The sequence below is a fragment of the Oratosquilla oratoria genome, chromosome 9, assembly GCF_046742065.1.
Source record: "Oratosquilla oratoria isolate Oo_2021 chromosome 9, ASM4674206v1, whole genome shotgun sequence".
Taxonomy (NCBI): Eukaryota; Metazoa; Arthropoda; class Malacostraca; order Stomatopoda; family Squillidae; genus Oratosquilla; species Oratosquilla oratoria.
The window spans coordinates 11,827,414-11,852,834 of record NC_134785.1 but is presented as its reverse complement, the minus strand read 5'-3'; the positions used below and the strand labels follow the sequence as shown (position 1 = coordinate 11,852,834).

Genomic DNA, 25,421 nt, shown 5'->3' with positions numbered 1-25,421 from the left:
CGAAAATGTCCTTCTGTTTGATCTTTCATTGCTAAGTTTCTTTCAAATTTATATACAGCTCCAGTTGTACATGGGTGTTGATCCACTTCCGTCATCGAAACTATCCTTTATCCTGCCTATGAACGGCTCACTCCGTATCTGCCCAACCCAAAACCTCTCTCTTTTTCTATCTGAATATATTTTCTCTATGTCTGTGTATATCTATCTTTACCTCTATCCCCTTCCCTATCATTAAGCTCCATCACTATTTCCAGCTGTCTCCTTTTCTATCTTTATATCTCCATCTCAGCGTCTATCCCTATATATTTCTGTTTCCTCCTCTATTGCTGTCTCTGTCTCCAATTCCATCTCCCTTTCTCTGATACACACATGCATGTACAATATATTTTCATACACACATGCACATGCACACATCCTAGATGACTAACCTGGGCGGAGACCTCACGTGACCACAATTAAACAGACAGTCTCTTACACCCTAAAGACACTGAGGTGCAGGAAGTCCTTTGGGAGACCTCACAGCTTGTAAAAGATCTGTGCATTCTCTTCATTCTCCACAGTCGTCGATATGTATCACTGGCCCTGCCTTCATACGTCGCCGGCACGCTGCACTACAAAAGCAGTGAAATAAAAATCAAAGATGAAACCTTAAACGCATCCATGCAACCAATTACCACTTGTGCACTAAATCTATTCTCCATTAAGAACCATTACACCGGTGACCTGTGCTGATTCGAAGACTCTCTCCATCTTCGCCATCACAACTTACTGACACTCTCTCCATCTTCGCCATCACAACTTACTGACATTCTCCAGGCAACGTCCCACTTGAACCGTGTACTGAGCCGACTAAAAAAACCCAAAGACACAGCTGGGCGCGTTACTCGGTGTCCTGACTGGTATGACTTTGTTCAGGACACCGAGGAACGCACCGTGTAACGCTCCCAGCTCTGCCCAAAGAGAGACATAGGCTGTCTACAGTAGGTGTTACTCTGTTAATGAATTTAACTGAGCACAACATTTGTGAAATAATTTAGGCACTACAGTACATGATTGCAGTCAACATATATTTCCAGATCCCGGACGCCTTGCATCAATAAACATTGCAATAAATATATTAATGATTTCCTGACACACGTTCGCGAGCGCATGCACATAAAAAAAAATATTTGTGTGATTTCAAATTTTATTTAATTTTTCAGTCCCTTACTCCTGGTGCTGAGTGTCAGGGGCCAAAGTAATAGTGCAGAAGTCTAGCCATGTCGCGTATCAGTCGGTAAAAATGTTCTCTTCACGATAAGCAGGTTTTGGTTGGCAGCGCTTTGCATTTATTTATCAGAGAGATCTGCTGCCGTAGCTTGGGTTATCAACGACCCCTGGACGTGATATGTGGATGCACCATTTCGAAGAGAGAGAGACAAGAGTATTATTTTTTTCTCTACAGCAACAGTAATACACTAAACTCTATCACCACGTACAGGATACTTTCAACACAAAGAGGATCCTCCAATAAAAAGACATGCTTTGGAGCCATTATTGCAAAGATATATATATATAGATAAATGTCACGTGGCACTCGCCTGACGTCAGTCGATTTGCTATAAAACAGAGAGCAAGGAGGTTAGGGGCATCAGTCGTGGCGTGGCATCAGGAGAGCACCATGACACGATCAGCCGCCCTCTGGACGACGGTCCTGTGCCTGGCCGTCGTGGTCAGCTCTGGTAAGTGACTCCTTTCTCCTCCCTCTTTTTCCCCTTTTCAACTGAGCCATGAACTCATATTCCTTGAAGAGTGAGCAGATGAAGAGAAAGACCTAGTCGTTGGGAGGGTAGGGAGAGTGACATGGAGCATTCTCGAATTCCTGAAATGAAGTACACGTAACAAAAGCTTTTGTCTCTTTACAGCACCTGTGCAAGACTCAAAATGTATGATCCAGTGTCCAAAGATCCCGAATCCCAAGCTGAAATATGAGTTAGAGAAGACCTACGTGTACGACCTGAAAGCAAGCTCCTTCATTCAAGTTAAAGATGTTCAGGAATCCGACGTCCAGTTCCAGGTGGAAGGGCAAGTGCACCTAACCTTCACTCAACCGTGCATGGCATCCCTCCAAATCAAGAACTACAGATACGCAGACAACACCAAGATCAACGTCACTGATCTTCCTCTCGTGTTAGCCATAGTGGACGGTCAAGTGCAACACGTGTGTGTACATCCTCTTGACTCCGCAGAGTCTGCCAACGTAAAGATGGGAGTCGCTTCTCAATTCCAGAACAGTCTTCCTTCTTTGGTGAACCTTCCAGAGGAGGGTCGTTTCAGATACAATTTCACTGAGGTAAGTTTAACATCTGTCCTTTGAGTGCTACTAATTATTATTTTGATCTGCATAAAAAATGTTGAATCACTTTCACTGATTCTTTCGTATCTGTTGTTGACAGATGGACACCCAGGGCAAGTGTGTCACCAATTACATCGTTGGGCAAGCCAGAGACGAGGTAACCAAAGTGAAAAACAGTAGGGCTTGTTCCGACCACGCTCTCTTACCATATCCCAGCAATATGAGTATTCCTTGGTCCCAGATGCCTCTTCCACCCTTATACGAGTCTACCACCACGTGTAAGCAGCAGTTTAACGAAAAGATATATAGCAAGGTAAAGTGCACAGAAACCACCATCATCAAACCTATACCTGGCATGTACAAGTACGTCAAGTCGTGGCAGAAAACAGAGCTTAGCTTTGTGAACAAGATTAACCCACTTTCCCAGACCAATTTCAACAAGTATAACAAACCACTAAACTTGACAGTCATCTACCCGAAACCCAAGGAGATACAAGGGGATCTCGTTGAAGACTTGAAGAACCTTTGCAATGATCTCAGTACTCCAATCAAGGAAACCGCAGCCAAACATCTCGTCCGGGTCGTCAAACACCTCCGTCATCGCAACGTTGTCAAAGTCATGAACACAGTTTTACCTCAGATGCAGTGCGAAAACAAACCTATGCTTGAGAGTCTTCTTCGAGATGCTGTGGCCTTCACGGGCAAGGCAGGTATACCATATATGGTCAAGGAGATCGTAGCATCCAAAGCCGAGGGAGGAAGAACTCTTCTCTATGCCCTCGCCCTTCAGATGGAGTCTCATCCCAATACTTCCACCATAGAATCCCTCAAGGAGCTCTTTGAAATGACTAATGCTCCTTCTGAAGTTCTTCTTGCTTCCGGTTCCGTTATTAAGACCTACTGTCATCAAGAACCACTGTGGAGAGAAAAACCCCAGATCATGACTATTTTGAACAAGATCAAAAGTAAATTAGAAGCTTCTATGGAGTCCTCCGGAAATAAACGAGAACTTATGACACTTCTCAAGACCGTCGGCAACATGGGACGAGTTGCCATTGGCCTTACTACGGAAATCATCCAAATGGCCAAGAAGAACCCCGAAATCCCCGTCAGAGTCGCAGCTATTCAAGCACTCAGAGATGTTCCTTGCACGTCTGAGGTAGGTTTGACTCCAAATGTGTATAATTATATTTCCTTGTTTGATTAGAGAAGGGTGTTTCTTCCTTGTTATTGCCTGTTCTACAATGCCCACCTATCTCACAGATGTCCAACGATTTGATGAAGATTTTGAAGAGAGTGGAGGAAGTCCCCGAAGTCAGAGTTGTGGCTTACTTACAATCCGTCAGATGTTTGTCCAAAGAACAACTGCGTGAGGTTGTGAGCATGTTGATATCCGAACCCAGTGTGCAAGGTATGTCTGTCAGACTATATGTTTTTATTTTTGCCTGGATGTTGTAGTTTGATATTGTGACACGTGCTCGTTTGAGACACTAACTTAAACAAATTTCTCTCTTCTCCTCAGTGCGGAACTTTGTCTTGACTCATCTGACTAATCTTCAAGAGACGGATGCTCCTTACAAGCAATATGTGCGTCACTTGCTCTCACAAAATCTTCTTCCAACAGACTACAGAGCAGATATCACCAAATTCTCCCGTGACATTGAACTGTCCTACTATTTCCCCAACCTCGGTTCTGGTGCCAACCTAGACACCAGCATCATCTACTCAAACGAATCCATTCTTCCTCGTTTAGTAGACACTAAATTCGGGGCAGAGATTCTACACCAACTGAAAAAGATCATCGAATTTGGTGCACGAGTAGAGCAAAAATCATCTGGTCCCACACTGGACACGAAGACATCCTCACGGGAATCCCTGTGGGAGTATGTAGGCAAATACCTTAAGAGTGGAAACACTCTGTCTCGTTTGCTTAAGGAACTCAAAGTGCCAAGCTGGCTTGTACCAGGCATCGAAAATGTCGAGGTCTTCCTTCGCGTAATCGCTCAAGAGCTGCTTGCCAAACCTTTACCACTCTCTATGCCCGACTTGATTCTGCAATCAGTGAACACAGCTCGAGGCATTCCGATCGAAATCGACTACATCATTCCAACCATACAAGGTATCCCTCTTCACATGGAGATCTCTGGGGCTGCCGTCCTACGACTTGAGATGCAAAGTGACTTGAAACTCTCCAATATTGTCAAGATGGAAGATTCTAGTTCTGAAGCTAAACTTCAGCCAAGTTTGTCAATCCAGGCTGACGGCTTCATTGGTTTCAAATTGCCTGGTCAGAAGACTGGTATCCAAATGCGCAATAAGATCCACACTAGTACTACAAGCAATATCAAGCTTGACGTTCAGAACGGAGATGCCCAAGTTAAGATAAGTCTGCCGAAAGGTATGCCCCCCACTACCTTCAGCACTCAGACTGTCCTCGTCCAGCGAGGTCACGAGAAGCCCTTCCCATCCAGCTATAGTCATTTCGAAAAGAAGTTCGAGACCCTTGGCGATCCAGTGGAGATAATGCTGGCATATGGTAAAAAACCGGAGCCCTTCTTTGAAATTGTCACCAAGTCGCTGCCATTGATCGGATCTCAGTCCATGAAGGCCAAGCTGGAGCAGAGTACTGACGAGTCTTCCATCGTAGTGTACTACTCCCATAGCCCAAAAAGAACATACTCAGAGGACTCAATTCTGGCAAAGGTCTCTCTCGTCATGAAAGAAGTTCAGCAGGGAGGTAAGACTGATAAAACCTATGCCCCATATTAGATTTCATTCTCCTCAGTCATGCACTACATGTGTTTTATAATGCTAGACGAAATCATTCAGCTTAGGGAACCCCTCAATAGGGAAGGGATAAATATACAAGCATACAAATGATCTCCCTTTCCGAGACAAACGATTTAATGGTGTCTAGAATATAAACGATACATCAATTGAATGACAGTCAATTTAGTCGATAATAGTTGCATCCTTCTCTGATTATGGGTTTCTCAGGCAAGTTAGACATTTACTGGTCACTGATGTTTGACTTGACTATATTTCCTATCACAATTTTCACTCCCACAGTGATTCCACGGATCCTGGACATGGAAGTTAGACTCATGGACCTATATAAGCTGCATATTCATTCTCAAGTGTCGGAGACCGAATATGTTGTTACTTTGAGTAGTAGCTGGACACCAGTGGAAGGCATGTACCAAAACGTCAATCTTCACCTAGACAATAACCTGGAGAAACGCGTACTTAACGGTTATGCCAAATGGGAGAGTCCTCAAGGAAGTTCGAGGTTCACAATCGATGCTCATCATCGAGTGGACGCCAGAGACTACACTGCTGAGATCCAGTAAGATTTAAAGATAAGCTGTTGATGAACTGTTAGAACGCTTGGACTTGGAGTCCACATAATTAGACTGGTAAATCAAGGGAACTGATAATGTAGTTCAGCTGATGGATAAGTACGTTGGGAGATCTTTCTTTGTGTTGAGTACCATTTTCTCGTGTAGTTGTAATTCCTGGCTGACACTCTTTCATTTTCAGGGGCACTATTCGCATAGGCAACGGTGAATATCCCTACAAAACCACACTGCATCTTCCTTCTCTTGCCTGGACGAAGGAGAGTCAGAAACAGCTAAATCAAATGGACCTTACCTGGACACTTCCAAGCATGGTGAAGCCACATATCATGCTCCAAGTCAAACCAAGCCAGTCCTCCGTATTACTCCTGTAAGTACAAACAACGTGTAAGACAACTGCTACATTATGCTAAAAAAGGAATCTACATTGTTTGTCTTTTCTGTGACAAATTTCTGGAGTATGGTTGAACATTGTTTCCCGACTCATTACCAAAACATTTTCTTTTGATCTATTTTAGCTTGGAGACATTGGGAGACCAACAACAGAAATATCTTGGTAAGATAGATCTGCAATGGCCCTCTTTATTCTGGAATGATGAAACAACAGACAAACGAACGTCAAGTCTCTCCGGGGAGCTCATGGTTCCCGGTCTGGAGGCCCTCACTTTCGATGCCACATTGGAGAACATGGAGAGCAGCCGTGACATCAACGCAACTTTCGTTCCATGGTGGAAGAGGTCCTTCCTCCTCAAAGCCCACGTTCCTTTCAAATCCATAGGTGATATTGAATTACAGATGAAGAGGAATCCGAGCGACCAAGGTATACAAATGACTCTCAAGCGCAAGGTGACAGACAAGACAATGCTGGTCCAATGGATGTGGACTCCCTCCAAAGCACAGCTCATGATACAAACACCATCCCGAACTATGGAGGCCGACCTTACCACTACATCTCCATACACGCTGCGACTCAAACCTGATGTGTCAAAGCCTAAAATGGAATATGAAGTATCCATTCCTCTGACTTCGACAGGATTCAGTGTGATAATGAAGGTTCCTAATGTGGACAAGAAAGTGGAAGCAAGAGTCAATGTAGCACAGTCAACGGTAGATATTGATATGGACATCTTCAGCCAGTCAGACAAACGCATCAAGTTGCATGCAGATTTCTTCAAATCCACTACCGGTGTTTATAGGGCTCAAGGCAAAGTGATTTCTAAGGTAAGACAGTTATATTCTATACCACTCATGATACATTATAATATAACAGATACGACTAGGACAAACGTTAAACTACCTATAACTTTCAGATGCCGGAATCTAAGGAACTTCCCTTCACTATTGATATTCATCGGATGCTAAATGAAACGAGCTATTGCCACGGTTATATGGCCAATTTCTTCTGGCCTATGGGACAATACCTTGTCACTTCCAGAATGTGCGCACCTGCCTACATCGAAGCCACTTTGAAGCCAATGAACTCGATGGGATCTGGACCAGAGTACCACGTACACCTTGGCGTGCGAGACCCACAGGAAGCAGCTTTAGTCCTTGATGTACAAGAGCCTAAGCATTGGAAGCCTGTGGACGTCGTTGGCCTCCGTCTCCAACGCGAGAATCCATTCATGGTCAACGGCATAGTCACTTACCAGAAGGAGAAATTCAACACAATCAAGGTAGAATAATATATGTGCTGCAATTGTAAAGGGTGACCAGTCAAAAGAAAGGTTCATAGCTAATGATGATTGTGTAATAAATATTGGTGTAATAAGATGTGGGATAAGATAGAAGTCCGTTTTTATTTTGTTTGACGATTTCAGAATAAACTCACGAACATCGTAAAGACGATCAAGGAATGGATACTGGAGCATGGAGAAGGCAAAAAAGAGCCCATTCCAGTCATGATCAACCAGATACATCAGGACGCTACCGCTATCGTCACTGACTGGAAGAAGGACAAATTCATTGTCGACTTGATGATGGTTTTAGATGAAGAGATCCTTCCTTACGTTTTCAAGTTGGAGAAACTCTTCAAACAGCTCGGTTTGAACTTGGTTTGGTCTCCTTCATTTATCCCTCAAGGTATGCATAGTAAATAACACATCACATATGTCTCACGAGCCAAAGAATACTGACGTTCTGTTGTGGCTAGTCGTTATCTCCTGTAATCTTATAACTAATCAAGCAACCGTCCTCTACCCATAGGTATTGTGAAAGAGTTGGGGTCAGATGGCATTCTGAGTCTGATTGAACCCGTTTGGTATAAGATCGAAGAGAGCAAGATCTGGAAAGCATTTGAGAAAACAAAGCTGTACGCCACTTTAAAATCTACCATCGATAAATACATGGACGTAGACAAATATAAGAACGAGCTTGGATGGGACCTGAAGAAAGCCTATGACTGGATGAACTGGAAACATCAAGGCCAGATGATTGACTACGTGATTGACTATTTACAGCAGGTAACTCAGCTCTTAGTTTGGCTATAGGTAGAGTTTTTGTTCCATCTCGATGGTAATTGTCCACCACCATGGCATTTTCCCTTTATGAGAAACTTTTCGTTTTGTCATTGCAGAGTAAGGAGTACCCCGACCGGATCAGCACTATGTCCATGATGTGGGATAAAGTGAAGAAAATGGTAGGTTTCGGTTTTATGTTGGAAAAGGGGAAGGTTGTCCTCCATGTGCCCATGGTTCGCCCATTGTACTATATTAGCAGCTTGCCTTATGGGTTCAACGTCCCCGATTTAATGCCTCTAATGAAGTGGCCCATGTACTTGACACGTGCGCTCGTCTGGGGTGAGTTCGAGCCTTATGGCTCTGTGCAGGCCTGGATCCGAGATGATGGACGCATTCGAACCTTCGATGGACTCTACAAGACCATGGACCTCTCCACTACTCCACACATCCTGGCCAAGATAGACGAGAGTCGCTACATTCAGCTGCAGATGGCCTCTGAGAACACGTATCAGGTAAGCCTGATGTGGGAGGGAAAGAAGTACCTCATCCAAATCAGCCCGAAGAGGGAGATTCTCGTCAACGGCCAAACCTTGAAGGAAGGAGATGTCCTCTATGAAAAGATCGTCACCATCGTCAACAACGTAGGACAGGTTGTCATTAGGTTGCCTGACCTGACTGTGACCGCCCGCAAAACTGGTCTCTTTGTGACCGTGGACCCCGGTGTCATCTACAAAGGAAGTCTCCGAGGTCTCCTGGGGATCTACAACGACAACACTTCCGACGACCGAGTAACACTGAAGACAAACTAAAGCACAGCAGACGTTGTGACGCGCTCCTGTGCAAAATGGGGAACATTGGATAATGGATCTACAGACGAAGGATGTATATCATGTATCCAAACGAACTAGGCTTATTGGTTGAAAATTCTATCTATGCAATAATTTGAATAAATCATGGTGATTCAACAATTTTAATGCTTTCATTGCACCATTACCTCGATACCAAAAGGACTAACAAGAAAATAAGTTTTTGTAGTCAGTGAAGACTAGTTGGCATACACCAATGTGATTTTCCTTCATCCATTTGATGAATGAATATGACGAAGGAGGTCTTTATATGTACACTTTAAACCCACTACCGGAAAAAGAATATCAGAAGTACAGGAGATCCGTATATTTCGACTACTATCTGTAGTCCTTTTCACTTTATCCTACTTTATATTGAAATATACGGATCTCCTGTACTTCTGATATTATTTCCCCGGGTCCAGACGAAATTTTTCCAAGAATGCTTAAGGAGTGTAAATTTGAAATTTGCGACTAGTTAACTAAAATATTCAATAAATCGGTAGACACTGGTTTTGTGCCAACTGCTTGGAGGTAGGCAAATGTTGTTCCTGTTTTTAAGAAGGGAGATAGATCGTCTATATGCAACTACAGGATAGTCAGTTTGACATCGGTTGTAGGAAAAATGCTTGAATCAATAATAGTAAATAGACTCAAAGAACACATCGAAGGACATAATTTAATTCGTGATTCACAGCATGGTTTCTCCAAGGGTAGGTCATGTGTGACTAATCTTCTATCCTTTTACACTAAAGTTTAACAATGATAATTACGATGTTATTTACCTTGACTTTAGCAAAGCGTTCGACAATGTGCCATACTAGAAACTACTAAATAAAATCAAAGCCCATGGCATAGGAGGAAAAGTGTTAGAATGGATTAGAGCTTGGATTAGTAACAGAAAACAGCGGGTCACCATAAATGGAGTAAAATCTAGGTGGAGCAATGTTTATAGCGGGGTCCCCCAGGGCTCGGTTTTGGGTCCCTTGTTGTTCATTATGTACATAAACGACTTAGACGATGTTAGTAAGTTTGCGGACGACACTAAAATAGAACGCCTAATTAGGTCAGGAGACGACGCAGAGATTCTGCAGGATGATCTTAATAAATTGTTAACATGGTCGGTGAAATGGCAAATGAACTTCAATATCTCTAAGTGTAGCGTGTTAAACGTAGGGCTACACAACCCCGAAAATAGTTACAGATTAGAAAACACGTTTTTTTTTAGAAAAATCTGAGTGCGAGAGGGACCTGGGAGTTCTGGTGAGTCCGGACCTTAAAACCAGGAAGCAGTGCATTAGCGCCAGAAATAAAGCTAACAGAGAATTAGGTTTCATTGCTAGGACGGTAACGAATAGAAGTGCAGAGGTAATTATTAAACTTTATCTAGCGATAGTTAGACCCATCCTTGACTATATGGTACAGTTTTGGTCTCCGTCCTACAGAATGGACATAAATTCACTAGAATCAGTACAGAGAAGAATGACCAAAATGATACATGGACTCAGAAGTTTGCCTTACGAAGAGAGGCTTAGGCACCTTAACTTACACTCTCTGGAAAGACGCAGAGTGCGAGGTGATCTAATAGAAGTGTTCAAGTGGATCAAAGGTTATAACAAGGGTGAACCAAACAAGGTCATCATAATAAAACAACAGGGCAGGACTCACAGTAATGGGTATAAACTGGACAAATTTAGATTTAAGAAGGAAATAGGCAAGAATTGGTTTATAAATAGGGTGGTCGATGAATGAAATAAACTTAGTAACCATGTAGTAAGCGCTGAAACTATCAGTTGTTTTAAAAACGATTAGACAAGTTTATGGATGGGGATGACAGGTGGTGATGGATACGGAGCTGCCTAGTGTAGGCCTTATGGTCTCTTGCAGTCTCCTTTATTCTTATGTTCTTATGTTCATGCCAAAGTTTACTTCCATGATCAGATGCCATATGACAAAACGCCATAACATCATTTACTCACGAAAATAAAGATGTGATAGAAAATCTAACAACAATTGTCTCGTAATAGAGTCAAATCTACCCACATGCAACAGATATTAAACGAAATTGAAGATGCATAGTTCCATTACGAAATGGGGTCAGAGTCTACAATTTTTTACTTATTTGGAAATACCTGAGTGATTAGCAACACCAGAAGACGTAAAGCAAAGAGGTGAGATGATCATATGATCATATCACACACACACACACACACACACACACACACACACACACACACACACACACACACACACACACACACACACACACACACACACACATATGCATACAGCTAAGTGATGGACAAGATTCATAACCCAATTGTCCTCATTGGAGGAAAGGGTAGTGCTACAGAACCGGGAAAGAGCTAACGTGGTACAAATTCATAAAGTAGGAAGAAAACAAAAAACACTGAATTATAGACCGGTGTCACTCACCAGCACGATAGCAAAATTATATGAAAGAATTTTGAAAGATAGAGGAGCTAAATATATTCAAAAGACGAATAGTTTGACAAATAACCAATGCCGTTTCGGAAATGAAAGATTTTGTACATCAAACAACTTAAGCCTTAACTTAAACTCCGATGACAAGATGTCTTGTCATTTGGTCAAATAAAACAAAAAATCATAAAACACCAAAATGTTTGATCAAACACCAGAAAAATATGACGTCAGTAGTCCTCGCTTCGGTCGCGAGCGAAGCGAAGACTACTGACGTCATATTTTTCTGGTGTTTGATAAAACATTTTGGTGTTTTATGATTTTTTGTTTTATTTGACCAAATGACAAGACATCTTGTCATCGGAGTTTAATGGGTTAAGACTAGTTGACGCTTCTATGAACTTAAGGCAAAATATGATAAATGGAGGTGTATACTTGGATATAGAGAAGTCTTTTTACAAGGTACATCACAACTGAAATTTGTGGAAACTGGAACTTAATGGAGGAGTTAGATGGATGGATAAAGGATTTTCTGAAAGCACGTTGCATAAGAAGAATATTAAAATGTGGTGACCAGCGGCGGTCCACAAAGATTGGTTCTGGAGCCGGTATTGTCCTTGATAGATGTAAATGACACATCTACAGGCAATGTGAAGATCATGAGAAGAATAAAATATGAGGCAGAGATTACAAATTTCTACAATATCTAGACAATGTTTATTCATGTGGTAAATCGTTCGTGGGTAAATTCAAATCTAAAAGAGCAAAGAATTAGAAATGGGTGAAAACTCAAAAAGACCATTAATGAATCACTGAGCTAATCAATCTGTCAGTCAGTCAACCTGTTCCCCTAGGTTTCTCTTGCAGGGAATCCATGGCTACCACGTAACCGGTAGCAGCCACCATTTTGGTCCACAACTTACGGAAAACATATTGTGTTGTTGCCTAGATAAGGTCAGACAGAGTAAGGCAATGTAAGATCAGGTATTTCGGTGTCTTCTGTATGTAACTAACAGTGGCGATCAACAAATCAAAATGCTAAGATCGGCAACAAGCACAGGTTTTGGTCAGTATATAAACAATTCTAACAAGCACATTTGATCACACTTCCCCTGTATGATTCCTTACGATAAATAAAAACCTAGACATCCTAGAAATTACACAAAACGAAACCTTAAGAATAATACCAGGAAACACTAAAACCAGACTCTTCCCTATAGGACATAGGACAACATATGGCGATGATAAACACAGTTCTATGCAAGAGCTGGCAGCCCCTAAACACCCCAAACTTCAACCAACTGACAAAAAAAAAAAAAAAAAAAAAAAAAAAACGGCAGGTCATCTACAAGAATCTCCCACCAGCGACACGCAACTCATCCATACAAAAACATACGCACTCAGGTCATGAAACAAGTACTCCAAGGCCGACATCCGAACTCCATACTCCACCAAACTCCCCTAGACATCAACCCTAAATAGAAATCCCTCCCACGTCTTCGTTCAAGTTACCATCCAGTTTTAAAACAATACCAATACAGAATAGGCTTAGCCACAGATGTGAATTGCTCAAGGTAAATTCCTCATTGAGAATCAAATCAGTCGAAAAAGATAAAAATTCTGGAAGTGCTAGCCACGCCTGACAAAGATATAAGCAAAATGATTTGTGAAATATAGTGATTGGTGTAAAAACACCGTTTTACTACATCGATGAAACTATGAAGAAAAAGCATAGATTGCCTGAACCGCTCTAGATGAGAATATGCAATATCTCTGCTTAAAGTGAACAGTTGAAACAATAATAAGATAATACAGAGATCAGATCAAACCAGTTCCTAGGTTTACAGATGAACCGCGCGAAAAAAGATTAAAAGCATTGAACCTGCCACCGTTGAAATAAAGAAGAAAAAGGAGGTAACAGGATAATAGTGTTAAGGTAACTACAGGGAACAGACAAAACTTTGCATATTTCTTTTGGTTCACGAAGTCATAGAAGACAAAAAACCTACTGAAGATGCATGCCTAGAGGATGGCAGTTTTCCACATAATTCCGTCAGATCCTAGAATCTCTTAGAAGTTGATGTAACCCAAGCTAAAGCATAAGGGGATTCAGATATGGGAGCTGGAGAAAAAAATTAGACTGGAGCCAACGAGTTTAGCCCTTTTCTTTTGTATTATATTAAGTGCATAAGATTTTACACACACACACACACACACACACACACACACACACACACACACACACACACACACACACACACACACACACACACACACACACACACAAGCACATACACATCTGCGTGCACACACGTTAGGAAAGATATATTTCTCCCTAGATAAGAAAGTTGCTTGAGTAATTTAGAAAAATAAATAATTCAGATGGACGCTTCTATGAACTTAAGGCAAATTTTTATAGAATGAGGTATATTGAGGGGCATCACGACCTCAGTTCCTACCCCGTGTATTACACCAAATCATACATTAAATTTTCATATATACATACATGCATACATACATACACACACACACACACACACACACACACACACACACACACACACACACACACACACACACACACACACACACACACACACATATATATATATATATATACATATATACATATACGTATACATATATATTGTTACATATATGAGTATCCTATATATATAATGTATGAATATAGTTATTATTTTGTGAAATGACGTCAGTTATGTAACGGACGAGAATTCAGCGTTACGTTCTGGACGTCATGTGTAGGGAGGTATCCAAACGTTTTGGGTCGACGTCTTAATGTTCTATTGAATCATGTTTAGTTCTGTAAGATGCATTATTATTTTTGTGTACTATTTTGTCAACATGTCAAGCCGAATTATCATTGTTTTTCTGTTGATATAATGTAAATTATGTATTAGTTTAAGGTATTGAGTAATACGTTTTCGTCGTATTTGCACGAGTAACTTCTGCAGCACGCGTGCAAATACGTTTAGTCTGTCTTGGCCAATCAAGTTCAAATTCCATAGACGCTGATTCTATGGGCTAATCAGGGATGAGTTTGTTCTGTGAGAAGGGGCGCTCTGCGGGCGTGGAAGAGAAAAATAAATCAGATAGCCCATTTTTCTTTCAACCCCCGTTAGAATTGAGTTTAAGAATTTGTAATCATGTTTAGAATTTGTTTGTAAATCCTTAAGTCAATTATATGTTTTTGTTATAATTATATTGTTATTCCTGTAAACTTTAATGAATAATGTAACTTTACATTTGTTATTTTTTTATTATCATGATGACGCAAAATAGAATGGCGACCTTTTACAATTTTATTCTGTGGGCAGATATCCCAAAGACATAGGGTCTTGGGAATCATTCATATCATCTTAGAATATCTTATGTTACAAGTCAAAAGTACTCGTAAAGATTTGTAATAATAATAATAATAATAATAATAATAATAATAATATATATATATATATATATATATATATATATATATATATATATATATATATATATATACTCCTAAACTCAGGACTGAAAGGAGTTGCTCCCATTTCCAGGTGTCCTTCTGTCGGCGCCATTATACAATGAGATTGGGTCACCGCTCTGCCTTATATCAATCATCATCCCCTCCTATCTTCTGTTGGTTTTCATTCATGCATATGCTGTGTCCAGCTTTAATCCCCCCACTTCATCTGCGCCCCGGCTGTTGTCATCATACTCCATCGCTAGTTGTGGACTTCAGCAACAGAACTCATTCACGCTATTTTGTCATGTCGTGAACAGATTCATGTAGAGCCGCATGCCATAAACACGACTCTTACCAGCACCGATCACTGCGGCACCTGGTTCATTGTCACCTCCCATTCTCCGCCCCAGTGACCTTCCTCAATTTTTGTTCCTATCGGTATTCCTTCTACAGTGACAATGGTTTCGTGATGCCTGTCATTGCATTCTGATGTGGACTACTTTGTAACTTTTCTTATTGTAACCTGGGTACCAATCGTCAGCCTATGTAATCCTTCCTTTCATTATATTTGTAACTCTGCGGCAAAAGCTCAAAATAGGTGGATATATTTTTAGACCAAGATATAAATTTCCTGCTATTTGTCAATCCTCCGTGGTTGTATTCTCCAGACGTAAAAAATTGGGAGTAACCATTGTCCATCAATCACGAGTTCAGGTTAGTCCCATTTGCTCGTTCAAATACAGATACAGTATACACCAACTTCCATTTACAAAACAAATTCCCTTTCTATTTGATTCCTGGATATAAAGGAGATAATGGGATTTTATTTCAATACACATTCTGCCAGTGTCTGCCTAACACTTTTCACTTTCTCTAGATAATTATTTTTTGGCTCTCATATGTATTGAATACATATAAAGACCTCTTTCATCTTATTCATTAATCAAATGGATGAAGGAAAATCACATTGGTGTATGCCAACTAGTCTTCATTGAGTACAAAAACTTATTTTCTTGTTAGTCCTTTTGGTATCGAGGTAATGGTGCAATGAAAGAATTAAAATTGTTGAATCACCATGATTTATTCAAATTATTGCATAGATAGAATTTTCAACCAATAAGCCTAGTTCGTTTGGATACATGATATACATCCTTCGTCTGTAGATCCATTATCCAATGTTCCCCACTTTGCACAGGAGCGCGTCACAACGACTGCTGTGCTTTAGTTTGTCTTCAGTGTTACTCGGTCGTCGGAAGTGTTGTCGTCGTAGGTCCCCAGGAGACCTCGGAGACTTCCTTTGTAGATGACACCGGGGTCCACGGTCACAAGAAGACCAGTTTTGCGGGCGGTCACAGTCAGGTCAGGCAACCTAATGACAACCTGTCCAACGTTGTTGACGATGGTGACGATCTTTTCATAGAGGACATCTCCTTCCTTCAAGGTTTGGCCGTTGACGAGAATCTCCCTCTTCGGGCTGATTTGGATGAGGTACTTCTTTCCCTCCCACATCAGGCTTACCTGATACGTGTTCTCAGAGGCCATCTGCAGCTGAATGTAGCGACTCTCGTCTATCTTGGCCAGGATGTGTGGAGTAGTGGAGAGGTCCATGGTCTTGTAGAGTCCATCGAAGGTTCGAATGCGTCCATCATCTCGGATCCAGGCCTGCACAGAGCCATAAGGCTCGAACTCACCCCAGACGAGCGCACGTGTCAAGTACATGGGCCACTTCATTAGAGGCATTAAATCGGGGACGTTGAACCCATAAGGCAAGCTGCTAATATAGTACAATGGGCGAACCATGGGCACATGGAGGACAACCTTCCCCTTTTCCAACATAAAACCGAAACCTACCATTTTCTTCACTTTATCCCACATCATGGACATAGTGCTGATCCGGTCGGGGTACTCCTTACTCTGCAATGACAAAACGAAAAGTTTCTCATAAAGGGAAAATGCCATGGTGGTGGACAATTACCATCGAGATGGAACAAAAACTCTACCTATAGCCAAACTAAGAGCTGAGTTACCTGCTGTAAATAGTCAATCACGTAGTCAATCATCTGGCCTTGATGTTTCCAGTTCATCCAGTCATAGGCTTTCTTCAGGTCCCATCCAAGCTCGTTCCTATATTTGTCTACGTCCATGTATTTATCGATGGTAGATTTTAAAGTGGCGTACAGCTTTGTTTTCTCAAATGCTTTCCAGATCTTGCTCTCTTCGATCTTATACCAAACGGGTTCAATCAGACTCAGAATGCCATCTGACCCCAACTCTTTCACAATACCTATGGGTAGAGGACGGTTGCTTGATTAGTTATAAGATTGCAGGAGATAACGACTAGCCACAACAGAACGTCAGTATTCTTTGGCTCGTGAGACATATGTGATGTGTTATTTACTATGCATACCTTGAGGGATAAATGAAGGAGACCAAACCAAGTTCAAACCAAGCTGTTTGAAGAGTTTCTCCAACTTGAAAACGTAAGGAAGGATCTCTTCATCTAAAACCATCATCAAGTCGACAATAAATTTGTCCTTCTTCCAGTCAGTGACGATAGCGTTAGCGTCCTGATGTATCTGGTTGATCATGACCGGAATGGGCTCTTTTTTGCCTTCTCCATGCTCCAGTATCCATTCCTTGATCGTCTTTACGATCTTCGTGAGTTTATTCTGAAATCGTCAAACAAAATAAAAACGGACTTCTATCTTATCCCACATCTTATTACACCAATATTTATTACACAATCATCATTAGCTATGAACCTTTCTTTTTACAATTGCAGCACATATATTATTCTACCTTGATTGTGTTGAATTTCTCCTTCTGGTAAGTGACTATGCCGTTGACCATGAATGGATTCTCGCGTTGGAGACGGAGGCCAACGACGTCCACAGGCTTCCAATGCTTAGGCTCTTGTACATCAAGGACTAAAGCTGCTTCCTGTGGGTCTCGCACGCCAAGGTGTACGTGGTACTCTGGTCCAGATCCCATCGAGTTCATTGGCTTCAAAGTGGCTTCGATGTAGGCAGGTGCGCACATTCTGGAAGTGACAAGGTATTGTCCCATAGGCCAGAAGAAATTGGCCATATAACCGTGGCAATAGCTCGTTTCATTCAGCATCCGATGAATATCAATAGTGAAGGGAAGTTCCTTAGATTCCGGCATCTGAAAGTTATAGGTAGTTTAACGTTTGTCTTAGTCGTATCTGTTATATTATAATGTATCATGAGTGGTATAGAATATAATTGTCTTACCTTAGAAATCACTTTGCCTTGAGCCCTATAAACACCGGTAGTGGATTTGAAGAAATCTGCATGCAACTTGATGCGTTTGTCTGACTGGCTGAAGATGTCCATATCAATATCTACCGTTGACTGTGCTACATTGACTCTTGCTTCCACTTTCTTGTCCACATTAGGAACCTTCATTATCACACTGAATCCTGTCGAAGTCAGAGGAATGGATACTTCATATTCCATTTTAGGCTTTGACACATCAGGTTTGAGTCGCAGCGTGTATGGAGATGTAGTGGTAAGGTCGGCCTCCATAGTTCGGGATGGTGTTTGTATCATGAGCTGTGCTTTGGAGGGAGTCCACATCCATTGGACCAGCATTGTCTTGTCTGTCACCTTGCGCTTGAGAGTCATTTGTATACCTTGGTCGCTCGGATTCCTCTTCATCTGTAATTCAATATCACCTATGGATTTGAAAGGAACGTGGGCTTTGAGGAGGAAGGACCTCTTCCACCATGGAACGAAAGTTGCGTTGATGTCACGGCTGCTCTCCATGTTCTCCAATGTGGCATCGAAAGTGAGGGCCTCCAGACCGGGAACCATGAGCTCCCCGGAGAGACTTGACGTTCGTTTGTCTGTTGTTTCATCATTCCAGAATAAAGAGGGCCATTGCAGATCTATCTTACCAAGATATTTCTGCTGTTGGTCTCCCAATGTCTCCAAGCTAAAATAGATCAAAAGAAAATATTTTGGTAATGAGTCGGGAAACAATGTTCAACCATACTCCAGAAATTTGTCACAGAAAAGACAAACAATGTAGATTCCTTTTTTAGCATAATGTAGCAGTTGTCTTACACGTTGTTTGTACTTACAGGAGTAATACGGAGGACTGGCTTGGTTTGACTTGGAGCATGATATGTGGCTTCACCATGCTTGGAAGTGTCCAGGTAAGGTCCATTTGATTTAGCTGTTTCTGACTCTCCTTTGTCCAGGCAAGAGAAGGAAGATGCAGTGTGGTTTTGTAGGGATATTCACTGTTGCCTATGCGAATAGTGCCCCTGAAAATGAAAGAGTGTCAGCCAGGAATTACAACTACACGAGAAAATGGTACTCAACACAAAGAAAGATCTCCCAACGTACTTATCCATCAGTTGAACTACATTATCAGTTCCCTTGATTTACCAGTCTAATTATGTGGACTCCAAGTCCAAGCGTTATAACACTTCATCAACAGCTTATCTTTAAATCTTACTGGATCTCAGCAGTGTAGTCTCTGGCGTCCACTCGATGATGAGCATCGATTGTGAACCTCGAACTTCCTTGAGGACTCTCCCATTTGGCATAACCATTAAGTACGCGTTTCTCCAGGTTATTGTCTAGGTGAAGATTGACGTTTTGGTACATGCCTTCCACTGGTGTCCAGCTACTACTCAAAGTAACAACATATTCGGTCTCCGACACTTGAGAATGAATATGCAACTTATATAGGTCCATGAGTCTAACTTCCATGTCCAGGATCCGTGGAATCACTGTGGGAGTGAAAATTGTGATAGGAAATATAGTGATACAGTAGAGTCAAGTCAAACATCTGTGACCAGTAAATGTCTAACTTGCCTGAGAAACCCATAATCAGAGAAGGATGCAACTATTATCGACTAAATTGACTGTCATTGAATTGATGTATCGTTTATATTCTAGACACCATTAAATCGTTTGTCTCGGAAAGGGAGGTCATTTGTATGCTTGTATATTTATCCCTTCCCTATTGCGGGGTTCCCTAAGCTGAATGAATTCGTCTAGCATAATAAAACACATGTAGTGCATGACTGAGGAGAATGAAATCTAATATGGAGCATAGGTTTTATCAGTCTTACCTCCCTGCTGAACTTCTTTCATGACGAGAGAGACCTTTGCCAGAATTGAGTCCTCTGAGTATGTCCTTTTCGGGCTATGGGAGTAGTACACTACGATGGAAGACTCGTCAGTACTCTGCTCCAGCTTGGCCTTCATGGACTGAGATCCGATCAATGGCAGCGACTTGGTGACAATTTCAAAGAAGGGCTCCGGTTTTTTACCATATGCCAGCATTATCTCCACTGGATCGCCAAGGGTCTCGAACTTCTTTTCGAAATGACTATAGCTGGATGGGAAGGGCTTCTCGTGACCTCGCTCAACGAGGACAGTCTGAGTGCTCAAGGTAGTGGGGGGCATACCTTTCGGCAGACTTATCTTAACTTGGGCTTCTCCGTTCTGAACGTCAAGCTTGATATTGCTTGTAGTACTAGTGTGGATCTTATTGCGCATTTGGATACCAGTCTTCTGACCAGGCAATTTGAAACCAATGAAGCCGTCAGCTTGGATTGACAAACTTGGCTGAAGTTTAGCTTCAGAACTAGAATCTTCCATCTTGACAATATTGGAGAGTTTCAAGTCACTTTGCATCTCGAGTCGTAGGACGGCAGCCCCAGAGATCTCCATGTGAAGAGGGATACCTTGTATGGTTGGAATGATGTAGTCGATTTCGATCGGAATGCCTCGAGCTGTGTTCACTGATTGCAGAATCAAGTCGGGCATAGAGAGTGGTAAAGGTCTGGCAAGCAGCTCTTGAGCGATTACGCGAAGGAAGACCTCGACATTTTCGATGCCTGGTACAAGCCAGCTTGGCACTTTGAGTTCCTTAAGCAAACGAGACAGAGTGTTTTCACTCTTAAGGTATTTGCCTACATACTCCCATAGGGATTCCCGTGAGGATGTCTTCGTGTCCAGTGTGGGACCAGATGATTTTTGCTCTACTCGTGCACCAAATTCGATTATCTTTTTCAGTTGGTGTAGAATCTCTGCCCCGAATTTAGTGTTCACTAAACGAGGAAGAATGGATTCGTTTGAGTAGATGATGCTGGTGTCTAGGTTGGCACCAGAACCGAGGGTGGGGGAATAATAGGACAGTTCAATGTCACGGGAGAATTTGGTGATATCTGCTCTGTAGTCTGTTGGAAGAAGATTTTGTGAGAGCAAGTGACGCACATATTGCTTGTAAGGAGCATCCGTCTCTTGAAGATTAGTCAGATGAGTCAAGACGAAGTTCCGCACTGAGGAGAAGAGAGAAATTTGTTTAAATTAGTGTCTCAAACGAGCACGTGTCACAGTATCAAACTACAACATCCAGGCAAAAATAAAAACATATAGTCTGACAGACATACCTTGCACACTGGGTTCGGATATCAACATGCTCACAACCTCACGCAGTTGTTCTTTGGACAAACATCTGACGGATTCTAAGTAAGCCACAACTCTGACTTCGGGGACTTCCTCCACTCTCTTCAAAATCTTCATCAAACCGTTGGACATCTGTGAGATAGGTGAGCATTATAGAACAGGTAATAACAAGGAAGAAACAGCCGTCTCTAATCAAACAAGGAACTATAATTATACATATTTGGAGTCAAACCTACCTCAGACGTGCAAGGGACATCTCTGAGTGCTTGAATAGCTGCGACTCTGACGGGGATTTCGGGGTTCTTCTTGGCCATTTGGATGATTTCCGTAGTAAGGCTAATGGCAACTCGTCCCATGTTGCCGACGGTCTTGAGAAGTGTCATAAGTTCTCGTTTATTTCCGGAGGACTCCATAGAAGCTTCTAATTTCCTTTTAATCGTGTTCAAAATAGTCATGATCTGGGGTTTTTCTCTCCATAGTGGTTCTTGATGACAGTAGGTCTTAATAACGGAACCGGAAGCAAGAAGAACTTCAGAAGGAGCATTAGTCATTTCAAAGAGCTCCTTGAGGGATTCTATGGTGGAAATATTGGGATGAGACTCCATCTGAAGGGCGAGGGCATAGAGAAGAGTTCTTCCTCCCTCGGCTTTGGATGCTACGATCTCCTTGACCATATATGGTATACCTGCCTTGCCCGTGAAGGCCACAGCATCTTGAAGAAGACTTTCAAGCATAGGTTTGTTTTCGCACTGCATCTGGGGTAAAACTGTGTTCATGACTTTAACAACGTTGCGATGACGGAGGTGTTTGACGACCCGGACGAGATGTTTGGCTGCGGTTTCCTTGATTGGAGTACTGAGATCATTGCAAAGGTTCTTCAAGTCTTCAACGAGATCCCCTTGTATCTCCTTGGGTTTCGGGTAGATGACTGTCAAGTTTAGTGGTTTGTTATATTTGTTGAAATTGGTCTGGGAAACTGGGTTGATTTTGTTCACAAAGCTAAGCTCTGTTTTCTGCCACGACTTGACGTACTTGTACATGCCAGGTATAGGTTTGATGATGGTGGTTTCTGTGCACTTTACCTTGCTATATATATTTTCCTTAAACTGCTGCTTACACGTGGTGGTAGACTCGTATAAGGGTGGAAGAGGCATCTGGGACCAAGGAATACTCATATTGCTGGGATATGGTAAGAGAGCGTGGTCGGAACAAGCCCTGCTGTTTTTCACTTTGGTTACCTCGTCTCTGGCTTGCCCAACGATGTAATTGGTGACACACTTGCCCTGGGTGTCCATCTGTCAACAACAGATACGAAAGAATCAGTGAACGTGATTCAAAAATTTTTATGCAGATCAAAATAATAATTAGTAGCACTCAAAGGACACAAGTTAAACTTACCTCAGTGAAATTGTATCTGAAACGACCCTCCTCTGGAAGGTTCACCAAAGAAGGAAGACTGTTCTGGAATTGAGAAGCGACTCCCATTTTTACGTTGGCAGACTCTGCGGAGTCAAGAGGATGTACACACACGTGTTGCACTTGACCGTCCACTATGGCTAACACGAGAGGAAGATCAGTGACGTTGATCTTGGTGTTGTCTGCGTATCTGTAGTTCTTGATTTGGAGGGATGCCATGCACGGTTGATTGAAGGTTAGGTGCACTTGCCCTTCCACCTGGAACTGGACGTCGGATTCCTGAACATCTTTAACTTGAATGAAGGAGCTTGCTTTCAGGTCGTACACGTAGGTCTTCTCTAACTCATGTTTCAGCTTGGGATTCGGGATCTTTGGACACTGGATCATACATTTTGAGTCTTGCACAGGTGCTGTAAAGAGACAAAAGCTTTGGTTACGTATACTTCATTTTAGGAGTTCGAGAATGCTCCATGTCACTCTCCCTACCCTCCCAACGACTAGGTCTTTCTATTCATCTTCTCCCTCTTCAAGAAACATGCGTTCAAGGCTCAGTTGAAAAGGAGAAAGAGAGAGAGGAGAAGGGAGTCACTTACCAGAGCTGACCACGACGGCCAGGCACAGGACCGTCGTCCAGAGGGCGGCTGATCGTGTCATGGTGCTCTCCTGAACGCCACGCTACGACTGCTGCCCCTGACTTCCTTGCTCCATGTTTTATAGCAAACCGACTGACGCCAAGTGAATACCACGTGACTTTTTTCCTTTTCTTTTTTTTTTAACTCTAATGGCTCTAAAGTAATTCTTGATGTTGGAGGTTCCTCTTTGATTTGGACTATTTTTGTACATGGCAATAGGATTGGCTGTGTCAGTGTTGCTGTAGAAAAAAAAAATGTTTCACTTCTAAATATTGCATCCACATATCACGTCCAGAGATCGTTGATAACATAAGCGAAGACAGCAGATCTCTCTGATAAATGAATGCAAAGCGCTGGCCAACCAAAAACCTGCTTATCTTGAGGAGAGTATTTTTACCGTCGAAAATGCGTCATGGCTAGACCCTGTTCTGCCCCATTACTTTGACCTATGGCACTCATCACCAGGATTAAGGTACTGAAAAATCAAACCAGATTTCAAATCACACAAACTGGATTTTTTTCATGTGCGAACGCGCGTTTGTCAGTGAATCATGAATACATCTATTGCCATGTTTATTCATGAAAGGTGACCCGGGGATCTGAAAACTACACTGATATATTGTTTTCCCTAGAGCCCTAGATGACTTTATAAGTGCTGTGTTCGGTTAAATTAACTAACAAAGGGTTACACATGAGTAAAAGCAGCAACGACTGCAACAGCACTGTAGGAGAGGGGCCATACTCTGCGTTTGGCCTCTCTCCTACAAAGGGTAACACATAGACTGCTTATGTCTCTATTTGGGATTTTTAGTCGGCTCAGTTTGATTTTGTCAGTAGAAGGTTCAAGTGGAACTTGCCCGGAGGGCGTCAGTAGGTTGTAATGGCGAGAATGGGGAAGGAATGCCTTCGAAGCGGCACAGTAGTCTAGTAAAATCAAGACTGAACCTAGGACATATTGCAACAGAAATTAAATCAATAAAGCCTCATTCGGGAATTTCTACTGAATAACAAATAAAAAGTCCCGTGAAGATCAGCTATTTATTCAGTGATATTGCAATAAGATGTACATATCTCTAATTGTTATTGCGTGTACCCCTTTCAGTACCCTAATTTCTTCATGAACTTTTTAGAAACGTAATTTGTGTCTATTGTATGTAATTGTTAACCTAGTTATTTTTGTGCATACAATGTGATGTCGACTGCAAGCTACAAAATCCTCTTTAAAGACCAGACTAAAGAAACTGAGTGTTTAGTAGATTTATACAGTGTGTCTCTCTAAACTTTCTTTTAATAATATTCTATTATATTATTAAATGTGATGAACATACATATAAGAACATATAACATAATACTAAAGTGCTAGGAAACATGAGGTTGAATGTATGATGAAAGGCAGTTCCAGTACTAGTTATAAATGATTCTTTTTTTTTTCAATAAATAACTTAATGTGTATACATTGTGACGAATGTGTTCCCTTCACCTCCTATCCAAATAACTTAATATCAGGAATTTTTAATAAATATACAGCAAGATAAAGCCATGGGAAAAAGTGTTATGTTTGTACCTGAAAGTGACGCCACACTCATGATGTCAAAATAATGAAACAGAGTAAAGATAATTTTCTTTGAAATGCACATCATCATTTTGATGTCATCATAAGCTTTCTTGGATGCATAGGACGTATCATGGCAGGTTCTGGCCTTCATGAAGTCCTAGAGGAAATCTATTCAGGCTCAGTAGTTGGACATATGTTGCATGGGAAAGCTTTGGCAAGAGCAATACGATCTCATCTTCTTGTGGCCCTCCGTGTCTTACTTCTTCATAACAAATTAAAGAACAAAGTGCAGCAGAGGATGGCATTTCTGAGCAAAAGATAGAATGCTTGAACATATTGATTCAGACATGAAAGAGGCTGCAAGAATTTCCCTCTCCCATCACCGTCTTTTTCTTAACACTTCCCACTACAATTACCTTTCCCTCCCTATCCTCCTCCACATTCAACAGCTCTCTAAAATACT

General features: G+C 41.7%; 2 protein-coding genes and 1 long non-coding RNA gene across 3 annotated transcripts in view; 1 reads left to right on the top strand and 2 right to left on the bottom strand.

Annotated features, from left to right (window-relative positions):
• The first annotated feature begins 1,609 nt into the window (after window positions 1–1,609).
• Window positions 1,610–9,119, top strand: LOC143028203 (uncharacterized). Its single transcript, XM_076189980.1, has 12 exons — window positions 1,610–1,721; window positions 1,905–2,332; window positions 2,436–3,494; window positions 3,599–3,746; window positions 3,858–5,072; window positions 5,405–5,681; window positions 5,876–6,061; window positions 6,210–6,912; window positions 7,002–7,367; window positions 7,512–7,773; window positions 7,897–8,153; window positions 8,267–9,119. The coding sequence occupies exons 1-12, from the start codon at window positions 1,661–1,663 to the stop codon at window positions 8,957–8,959; spliced, it is 5,655 nt and encodes a 1,884-aa protein (XP_076046095.1). The 5' UTR covers window positions 1,610–1,660; the 3' UTR covers window positions 8,960–9,119.
• LOC143028204 (uncharacterized) overlaps window positions 8,801–25,421 on the bottom strand; it is a 32,600-nt gene continuing 15,979 nt past the window's right edge. The window contains exon 2 of the long non-coding RNA XR_012966694.1: window positions 8,801–9,017. This is a non-coding gene — a long non-coding RNA (uncharacterized LOC143028204). The remainder of the gene's footprint in view (window positions 9,018–25,421) is intronic.
• On the bottom strand, window positions 15,969–23,514 carry LOC143028194 (uncharacterized). The gene is made up of 12 exons (XM_076189971.1): window positions 23,365–23,514; window positions 22,754–23,181; window positions 21,592–22,650; window positions 21,340–21,487; window positions 20,014–21,228; window positions 19,392–19,668; window positions 19,012–19,197; window positions 18,161–18,863; window positions 17,706–18,071; window positions 17,314–17,575; window positions 16,934–17,190; window positions 15,969–16,820 (listed from the first exon to the last, which is right to left on the bottom strand). The coding sequence occupies exons 1-12, from the start codon at window positions 23,423–23,425 to the stop codon at window positions 16,128–16,130; spliced, it is 5,655 nt and encodes a 1,884-aa protein (XP_076046086.1). The 5' UTR covers window positions 23,426–23,514; the 3' UTR covers window positions 15,969–16,127.

Excerpts from the sequence above, each read along its gene's own strand:
- LOC143028203 (XM_076189980.1), top strand. The coding sequence starts at position 1,661 with ATGACACGATCAGCCGCCCTCTGGACGACGGTCCTGTGCCTGGCCGTC. Across the intron at positions 2,333-2,435 it reads TCAGATACAATTTCACTGAG|ATGGACACCCAGGGCAAGTG; the intron begins GTAAGTTTAACA and ends TGTTGTTGACAG. Across the intron at positions 6,913-7,001 it reads AAGGCAAAGTGATTTCTAAG|ATGCCGGAATCTAAGGAACT; the intron begins GTAAGACAGTTA and ends TATAACTTTCAG.
- LOC143028194 (XM_076189971.1), bottom strand. The coding sequence starts at position 23,425 with ATGACACGATCAGCCGCCCTCTGGACGACGGTCCTGTGCCTGGCCGTC. Across the intron at positions 22,651-22,753 it reads TCAGATACAATTTCACTGAG|ATGGACACCCAGGGCAAGTG; the intron begins GTAAGTTTAACT and ends TGTTGTTGACAG. Across the intron at positions 18,864-19,011 it reads CAGTCCTCCGTATTACTCCT|CTTGGAGACATTGGGAGACC; the intron begins GTAAGTACAAAC and ends GATCTATTTTAG.